This window comes from Oreochromis aureus, linkage group 3, assembly GCF_013358895.1.
Source record: "Oreochromis aureus strain Israel breed Guangdong linkage group 3, ZZ_aureus, whole genome shotgun sequence".
NCBI lineage: Eukaryota > Metazoa > Chordata > Actinopteri > Cichliformes > Cichlidae > Oreochromis > Oreochromis aureus.
In genome coordinates, this window is record NC_052944.1 from 39,379,886 (window position 1) to 39,389,442 (window position 9,557).

The 9,557-nt window shown below is 39.8% G+C and overlaps 2 protein-coding genes across 3 annotated transcripts; one reads left to right on the plus strand and one right to left on the minus strand.

Moving 5' to 3' along the window:
• Window positions 1-5,783: 5,783 nt before the first annotated feature.
• On the plus strand, window positions 5,784-7,687 carry LOC120438987. Of its 2 annotated transcripts, XM_039609618.1 has the most exons (3): window positions 5,784-5,808; window positions 6,010-6,145; window positions 6,431-7,687. In XM_039609618.1, exons 2-3 carry the CDS (start codon window positions 6,032-6,034, stop codon window positions 7,181-7,183), a joined length of 867 nt encoding a protein of 288 aa, XP_039465552.1. In that variant the 5' UTR covers window positions 5,784-5,808; window positions 6,010-6,031; the 3' UTR covers window positions 7,184-7,687. The 2 variants fall into 2 exon arrangements, with proteins under 2 accessions (XP_039465552.1, XP_039465551.1); XM_039609617.1 differs by lacking the exon at window positions 5,784-5,808 and having other exon boundaries at window positions 5,969-6,145.
• A 64-nt stretch (window positions 7,688-7,751) lies between these two features.
• On the minus strand, window positions 7,752-9,177 carry LOC120439113. Its single transcript, XM_039609828.1, has 2 exons — window positions 9,021-9,177; window positions 7,752-8,765 (listed from the first exon to the last, which is right to left on the minus strand). The coding sequence occupies exons 1-2, from the start codon at window positions 9,068-9,070 to the stop codon at window positions 7,790-7,792; spliced, it is 1,026 nt and encodes a 341-aa protein (XP_039465762.1). The 5' UTR covers window positions 9,071-9,177; the 3' UTR covers window positions 7,752-7,789.
• Between the last annotated feature and the right edge of the window lie 380 nt (window positions 9,178-9,557).

The following is a 9,557-nucleotide window of genomic DNA, read 5'->3' on the forward strand; positions in this document are numbered from 1 at the left end:
TTGAGAGCCCAAAAGAGAAGAAAGCTGATATGTAAGTACCAGTCCATTTACCAGTTACCACACATGAATTTAATGAGCTCTTAAGGACAATTCATACTTTCACTAATGGTTTTAAACACAGACTGGATGGCTAGGTGTTTGATTTTATACACCTGAACTTGAAAATTAAGCTTTGTCCAAATATTTTGTTCTTTTATAGTGTAGCTACTATATGTCCAGCATCACTGTTGGTAATGATTTAGGCTCCTCCCACTGGTTGAAAACTGGTTGAGTAACCCTCCTCTATTGCTACTCAAGATACCAACCGTATAGCAACAGTGTTGTGTGTAGCAGCAATAAGAACTATCCTCCATGCCATCATCCATCGGCTTATCAAGCCTGGTGTTTTGAGACTATGATCTTCAGTGAAAATAAAGATGCTGGATGCTCATATGGGTGGTGTTTTATGAGTCACAGGGTAGACCCACCACAAAACATAAACTATCATAATTCACAAAATGAATGCCATGTTGTATTAAATACGACATGGACCGAGCAGTCAAGAAATGAACTACTCAGGAAAGTCTTGGTATAGTATGAATGGCCATGGGGGAGACCTTCTTTTCACCAGGAAAAGTTGTAAAACCTATGAAAATTCAGCTAAAATTCAAAAATTTATGCCCACTTTTATATTTTCCAAAACCGTCCAGTGGGCCGGATTGGAGTCTTTGCCAAGAAAAAGCCGATGGCTGGTATCCTGTCATCCTCCTAACATTGACTTATTCATACAACCAGAGCTGCTGCCCACTGCTGATCACAATAAAGAATGCATTTATTTGCTTTTTCATCGACTTTTCTGTGGAGGCTTGTTTCTGCCACTGAAAAAAAATAAATAAAAAATATTGCAATCTATAGCTCAAAATATATCTCAAATATATCTATATATCTCAAAATTTCAACTGACTCAAACATCTGAGAAAAGAACTTAAAGTTGAAAAAGTAATTTGCAATTTTGAATTATTAAGTTGAACTTTTGAGATAATAAACTGATATTTTTACTTATTGGTGGCAAAGTAAATAAACAAATAAAAAGCAAATAAACAAAATCGTTAGAGAAAAAAGTGCCACAAGTGCAAACATGTTTAATATTAAACAGTGATAAAAAATAATAATAAATTAAATGAAAGACTGAGATTGTGTCAGAATAAGTAACAACAGAAGCGCATGATTTGAAATATAGTGCACGTAAGTATGAAGCCAATGCTGGGGCCTAATCACTAAATTAAAGTTGCTTGCAAGTTAATTCAGTTGATTCAGTTCTTTTCAGTTTTATTTACATAGCACCAAATCACAACAGCAGTTTTGCCTCAAGGCACTTAAAACAACAGAAGAACAATCTCTAGCTTCTTGGTACTTCTTGGCGTATTAATATTTCTGCTTGTATTTGCATGTTTTCCTTACGATAAAGCCTTTTTTTTGTTCTTAAACAAATATGAAATCTCTATGAACCATGAATGAACTATGACCATTAGCTGACGCCAAAGTGTGCTTTATGTCCGAGTCAGTTAATAACCAAAAAATCTGAAGCAAAAGGTAAAAAGATAAACAGATGCATGATAAAAACCGTGGAAACCGTCATTTTTATTTTACTACACATTAAAATGTAAGAAAATTTAAGTGTAGAATTATCTTCACTTACTCCAACACAAGTATCCCCCCCTTTTTCGTCCTTTTTATTATCCTACACCCAGTCCTTCTCATCCACCTCTCCATCGTCCGCCCTTCCCTGCGACCTCCCGACTTGCTCTCTCTCCTCGCCCTGTTGCATCATCTCGCCGCTATGTTAATTAGACTCGCTGATGAAATAAACGTGATTTCTCCAAAGCAATCTTCTGTTTACAGCCAAAGCACAGGGGAGCACTCGCAGACTATCTCCTGTGTTTTTAGGGCAGCTTTGAACATGCAGGGGTCAAAGTGCACTCCGTTCACCAGACGTGATGGAAAATGACTGGAGGGGAGGCTCGCAAACAGAATTCCAGTTGTTTCATTATCACCTAAAACACACACACACACACACACACACACACACACACACACACACACACACACACACACACACACACACACACACACACACACACACACACACACACACGTAGGGGCAAGAAGGCTTATAACATCAAGCACTTGCAGCTAGTAAAACTGTAGTAGCCCCATCTGTACCTGTGAGTCTATCCTTCTCACTGCCAAAGTTCAGAGCAGTGATATCAGCTTACAAACTCTCTCTCACACATGCAGACATATGATATCAGCTTGCAAACACTCACATGTGTACAGATGTGCGTTAACAGCTTGCACTGACACCTCCGAGGCCGTCCAGAGTGCAAATCCCGGCCTCGATGAAGCTGTCTGTCAGTGAGCGCTGATGTTCACCGTTTGGCTTGAGCTCAGATGATTTCTGGATGAAATTATGGAGAATTTTTTTTTGTAGCTGTAGTCAAGGCGAGCTGCACTATGTGGAAGATAAAAGTTCTGGAAGTCAGCAGATAAGGGGGATGAACACTGTAATGGTTTAACATCAGACTGACATAATAAACCTTATAACTGTCACATTTCTGGGCTGACCACATGTTACATGCATGTCTGTGCGTGGCCTTTGTGCTCGGGTTTTAGTGCCTTGCTGTGACTGCCAGTCTCAGTGTGTCTTCCCTTTTGTTTGTTTTCTGTTGTCCGTGTACCACCAGCACACGGCTGTAAACTCATTTTACATGCCATGCTCCTCTCATTAGTCCTCGTGTTAACTACCGGTGAGGAATGCAGTTGAACAGCTCAGTGGAAAAAGCAATATAATTTAACAAGATGCTAATCACCAAATTGTTGAGGAGTTTAGTCACCGTGTAGCTGCACATGGTGACGTCTTTGGGAGCTCAGGTAAAGAGAGTGTGGGCTCGCTATTTACTTCATCCTCTGGTTTGTCTCAGGCTTCCGGCTTTAACAGTTGGGTGGATGTGGTGAGTAGACAATGTTTTTTAAATGGAAAAAGAAATTACAGATTTTTTTCTATCAGGACAGTGCACTGACTGGTCGCTGAATTAGGTACACCTGCTCAACTGCTGGTTATTAAAAAGGTGAAGAAGGGTGATTCAATTACTTTAATTGGAGCATGGTTGCTGGTGCCAGATGGGCTGGTGTGACTATTTGATCTGCTGGGATTTTCCCGCATAACCATCTCTAGGGTTTACAGAGAATGGTCTGAAAAAGAGAAAATATCCAGTGATCAGATTGCTTATAGAAAAGGCAGCACAAACTCAAAGTGTCATTTGTTACAACCAAGGTATGCAGAAGAGCATCTCTGAATATGCAAGAAGTGGGGCTACAACAGCAGGAGACCACAACAGGTGTGTGGAAAAGACCAAGACCCGACACACTGTTTATTTGTCAGTTTTATTTGGTGACAACACTGTTTGCTGTTCTTCAGGTTCGGCACCATGTTCCTCAGCTTTTCGGCTTCACTATATATAAGGGAGAATCCTCATTAGTTAATTCAGTGGACTTGTCCCTCCAACCTCCCTGGCACTGTCCCTTGAGCTCACTGCACCACCCCTCCCCTGCAGCTGAGCCAGGGACCATACCTCTGCCACAAGGTGCCACTACTGTCAGCTAAGAACAGAAAACTGAGGCCACAATTTGCATAGGCTCACCAAATCTGGTCAACAGAAGATTGGAAAAGCACTCCTGGTGTGATGAGTCTCAATTTCTGCTGCAACAGTGCTAGAGTCAGAATTTTGTGTAACCAAGAGGTCCCTTTAATACAGTTCGGAGCCACGGACCTGTTTTATATACTCGCGGAATAGTTTTCTATACGAGATCACTGCAAAAAGCAGCCTTACCTAATGTCCACCCTACTGTTACTCATTTTATATTAAGATTTAAAAATCTAGTCGGTATTGGTATTTGCAAGTAACCTTCAGTAATAGTAATAAATCACACAGCAATAGTTCATTCATGTAGTTGTAAAAAGCATGACAATATATTAAGTAATCCAAAGTATTCCGTTATGTTACTCTCATTGAGTAACGTAACGGAATACGTTACAAAATACATTTTGGGGCATGTATTCTGTAATCTGTAGTGGAATACATTTTAAAAGTAACCTTCCCAACACTGTTTATTGCCTCACTTCTTTTATATTTGTTTTATTGTTGATTTCTATAGTCAAGGCCACTTTTAAAAATATCACCTATTTTGAGGATCTGAGCATATTGGATGTCGCCACTGTGGCCTTTCGAAACCAGATGTTGCGAGCTTGACTTTGACACTGAGGAACAGCGCTGAAACAACAGTAGCTTGTCACTTACAATATGAGCATATTCTGAATTTTCTTTCTTCTGGCTACTACCATAATTTACAGAATGAACGTCATGTCGTTTACAATAAGACACGAAGCTGAGTCATGAGATCGTCAAGCTCATTATTGAAGCGTTTACTGGATCACTCATCAAGAGGCCGAGGAGTCATTTTCTCATAGACTCTCATACATATAAACAATCTGTCTGTTTTGCAACATTTAAAGTGCTTCCTCACTGGCTTAAGACATGTTACATCTTTTACATGCAGCTGATTGTCAATAGTGATATTTTCACTATTCCACATTAACATTTTTAATAAATTCATGCTTTGCCCGTGAGTTCTTGGACATGGTTTATCTAAGGAATGCTGATTAGTTTTTAACCTTTAAACTGAGCCTTACACACTGTTCTTAACCTTTACATGTGCTTTTAACCTTTCACCAAATGAAACCAGTCTGAATGTGCTTTAACTCAGAGATCACTGCAAATATGTTTTCAGTAAGACACTGAAACATCTGCAGTGGTACCTTTATTTTAACAAGTGCTCAGAAGGGCATGTGCTTATCCTTTTCCTCAGTTAATCTTCTGTTTTCACGTCTGAAGCTGAATGTGTCTCCAACCAGGAATTTGTCGCTTGTGCCGGCATGATGAAGATCCAGATCCAGAGGTGCAGGTATCCTCTGCTTATTTGCTTAAATGGGTTTGTGAATTCCTTTTGTGACAAGCACCTGTTCAGGATTCATTTCAGAGATGATTCATAACTAAAACACAGTGTTGATTCATTTCTATTATTTCCCTCAGGAAACAAATAATGAATTACTTTTTTTAAGGGGATTTTAAGGTTTAGATTTAATTCTTGTGATTAGAACAACCTTGAGGCGAATGTGGGTGTTTCACATTCATAGTATATTGTATTATTTATATTATTGGTACTTTACCTGTTTGTTACCATTCTTACTGTGATGGAGCAACTGGGAACCAAGGTTATTATCGTTAACGAAAACTAACGAAATAACGAAAACTAGAAGTGAAAAAAAAAATTGTTAACGGAAATAAAAATGAAAACAAGACTTTGCAAAAAAAGGAAAACTAACTAAAATTAACTGAATTTATAGCGAAAAGGTGTTTAGTTTTCATTGATGTGCGTGTGTCATACGTTAGTCTAGGGTGAGAATGAAGTGTAGTTTCCAGGTTTTTTTCTTGCTGTGTCTCATTATGCCAGCAGGTGGCAGTACGTTAGTCGAGTCGTCCTTGTTGCTGCTCCGTCCCACGCAGAATCACCTCAGCAAAAGTCGGGAGAAATCGCCAGAGTCCAATTTCGGGTTACTTTGAATATGACTGTGTTTTGGATAAAGCAAGTGTCTTGTAGTGGAAAGAGACAAATTATGCGGGACATTTCTAAAGGGAAAAAAATCCCACAAACCTTAAAGTGCACTTGAAAAGCTCGCACAAGAAGGCTAACCTAGCTTACCTGGAGAAGGTAAGGGAGCACGCCCAACCCTCATCCCCAGAAACAGAAGCTAACAATATGCTACAGGTAAAATACAACACCAAATAGACTCTTAATCAGACTATGTTATACAGCATACCATTAGCATATTTGTCACAGTTTACATTATTTTTATGTCAGTGTGTAATGTTAACTAATGATTGACACGATGTATGTCTCTCTCGTGAATAGATTTCCAAGCTATGATCATTTGATGGCATTTTGGTTTTTGATTGAGCCTTGCATCTATAAAATGATCCGGGTTTCAAGAGCCAAGTCAGCTGCCAATAGGAACGAAGAAGTGTTGACACCTGCACGCACATCAATGGTAGGTTATGGGTTTGTTGGTAGTTAGAACTAGAGGTGTAATGTTAATGTATTTATGTACAATAACATTACATTATGTACAATAGCATACATACACAGGTGTATATATGCTAAAGGACTCGATATCCTTTACATACATACACCTGTGTACTACAGCACCTCATTGTTTACCCCATGGTACAGTATGGTATGCATAACCATTACAAAACATTTAGCCAAGAAAAGCATAATTTTACTAGTTCATAGCTTAAGGAGTAACATTTTCCCTTTTGTTTTCACCTTCCAGAGGCAGCTGCTACAGCCAATTGACGAGTTCTTTCTTTTCCTGGTTTTCCTGTCAGGTGGTTTGAAGGAGAGGGACCTGGCACACCGATTTAACATACACCAGTCCACAGTGAGCCGCATTATTGCAACATGGACAAATTTTCTTGCCACTGCACTGGGGTCTCAATGCATCTGGCTTACACGTGAAGAAGTGCAAGCTTACCTCCCTGAGGAATTCAAAGATTTCTCAGACACCCAGATGATCCTTGACTGTACAGAGCTGAGGTGTCAGACACCATCCTCACCACTTCTCCAGAGTGAAACGTACTCTTCGTACAAATCCCACTGTACGATGAAAGCCCTGGTTGGCATAGCTCCACATGGTCCAGTGACATTCATCTCTAATCTGTACGCAGGTTCGGTTAGTGACAAGGAACTATTCAAACAATCAGGCATTGCTGAGAAGTTGACTGAAGACATGGCAGTGATGGTAGATAAGGGCTTCCTAATCACCGATTGTTGTAAATGCAAAGTGTACTGCCCACCTTTTCTATCTAAGCAGAAGCAGATGCCAGCATACCAGGTTAAGGAGACGCAGGCCATAGCCAGACTCAGGGTACATGTGGAGCGAGTCATTAGGAGGATAAAACAGAACAAACTTTTTGATAGCATTATTACCATGTCACATGTTTACAATATCAACCAACTGTTTGCAGTAGCATGCTTGCTGTCAAATTACCAGAACACAGCATTAGTTAAAAAATGGGTTAAGTGAGACAAGATGGACTTTTCCCAAGACACCAGTGCCAGTACAACTTATGGAAAATGACCTGCAGCTGAGGCCACTACAGTTGCATTTCTTCCTTGACAAAACTTGATTACAGAACTGGTACTTGAGTGCTGATAGTTGAGTTCCAGTTATTGATAATTCTAATTCATTGCAAATGTTGAATGTTAATAATACTGTTTAATTATAATACTATATTACTATTCATATTCAACAAAATTGTTTATCAAAATTATGAAGTAAATCACTAAATCGTTTTAAAATCATAAGTGACATTGTGCTTTTGTAACATCCAAAATACCATTTGTCATTTTCTTCCCTCAGTTGTGTTATTGTCTAAATGTATGTCAGTATGCTAGGCATGGAGTGTTAAATACTTACCATGTAAATAAGTTCTACAGAAATTCAATCTTTAAATGTGTGTTTTTAAAAAATGAAATTGATGCCATTGCTTAAATAACAGTTTATTGATTTCACATAAAAGTAACATGTAACAACAAAAAAAATCATGAAATACTTTGCAAATAAAACATCAGTTATTTTGCTCCAGCCAGCCTGAAGGATCTGTTTTCCTTTTTGCTATGTTTTCACTGTTCATTTTTCCAAACACCGGTATCTTGGCATATATATGTAAAAAAAGAAGTAGTCAGCCTTTTCTCTGATTGCATTGTGCACATCTGTATCCATGTATATTCTTTGCACTAGGTAGTCCTCTTGTGCCCACACAACAAAGTCACACCACTGCATCCCACTGATGAGCAGTTGTCCTTGCACTTGCCAGTAATATGCGTGGCTCTTTTTTACTTTAGGGGTACCACATTCCATTTGCACATATTTGCAGTCAATAAAGTTTTGTACACTGGGACATTTGAATTCGACAAGGCCAAACTGGGGGTATTCATTGGGGTCAAAAACAACACCATCAGGAGATGCAGCAAGCCAGGGGGCAATGGGGTGAATGACCAGACCACAGGGTGAGTAGTTAACATTCATTAGCCTACTATACTCTGCTGCTATTGCAGGCTCCATCTCAGTTCCTCTCCTCATGTCTGCTGTCTGCCTTGTTCCCTTCAATATACGCTCTGCTAGTGACTCTGGCGAGCTCTGGCCTCTGACGTGACACACCTCCTGAAACTTAGAGGCAGTCACTCTGGGCCTGCGGAGCTGATGCCACTCAGACGAAGAGCTTTGCTCACGTGTAGCTTCCTCTATTTTGTGAGCCATTTCCAGAGTTACAGACAAGCTTTTCAGATGCAGAAGCTCTTCTTCTGAACACACAAACACACAATCTGATGGCAAGATCTCATACCCCTCCAGAGGCAAGTGCGGTGTTGGTGGTGCATCACGGTGTAGTGTGATGTACCGGGTTGTTAAAACCGGCTGCTGATATGACAGAACACTGCCCTCCTGCACCAGCCCAAAAGCACTTTCCACAAGGGGCTTGTCAGGTCTCATGTTCATTGTGGTCACAAGTGGCCTGTCCTCAATATTAAATTTTGCATATGCCTCCGTTATTCTGAACAAGCAGGGATCTGGTAACGGACCCACCATGCCTCTGTAGAAGCCACTCCTAAAGAAAACATCAATGACAATAATGTAAGGAAGAAGGTTATTATACTGAACAACAACTAAACTAAAAACTAAAAGGTGTAAAACAGTGGTGCATAAGTTAGAGACTGGGATGTATATGTACATGACTGAGTTAGCCGTCTTCAGAAAGTGTAATGTTGTATGTAAATTAATACCTATTCTGACACATGTATGTATGAACAAATAGCAACATGCATTTGTAACACAGGAAACCAAATTTTACAAATCTAATTACCGTACTCCAGTCTGGGCCATCCTATTTGGTACCAGCTTAGTGAAGATCATAGAGTTGATAGGTCCTGGCTTCACACCCTAACAGAAGACACATTTACTATGGATGGTGTTGCTGTTCATATGTAAACATGGACTAATTCAAAAACTTTAACCTCATTTAAATTACCACTGTCCGTGGCTTGTGCCATTGCTGTTCAGATTCCGTGCAGCTATGCACAGGAGGACAACCGGCACTCTGAGTTGTGAGTAGTGTGCTGTTTGGAAGAGCAGTGCCACTGTGTGATTGCACATAACAGTGCCTGCCACACAGGAGCACTGACTACGTGTCAGTACCACCGGCGATGAATCCAGAAGCTTAATCTAAGAAGAAAGAACGAAAATTAAAAATGTAACATCATCTTCATGGAAGAGCCGAACAGGAACATAGTTCAGTGTTATGGTTACTGACCCCTACAGGCTTACCCTCCTGAATGCTTAGTGTTTCCTTCTCTCCCTATTAAAACAACTTAACCATCCTTGATAACTGTAATAACTTAGA

What these genes read in the sequence shown, in the direction of transcription:
- LOC120438987 (XM_039609617.1), top strand. Translation starts at nt 5,975, where the DNA reads ATGATTGACACGATGTATGTCTCTCTCGTGAATAGATTTCCAAGCTAT. An exon ending in CACCTGCACGCACATCAATG is followed by an intron (nt 6,146 to 6,430) that starts GTAGGTTATGGG and finishes TTCACCTTCCAG; the next exon opens with AGGCAGCTGCTACAGCCAAT.
- LOC120439113 (XM_039609828.1), bottom strand. Translation starts at nt 9,070, where the DNA reads ATGATCTTCACTAAGCTGGTACCAAATAGGATGGCCCAGACTGGAGTA. An exon ending in ATGGCCCAGACTGGAGTACG is followed by an intron (nt 8,766 to 9,020) that starts GTAATTAGATTT and finishes TGTTTTCTTTAG; the next exon opens with GAGTGGCTTCTACAGAGGCA.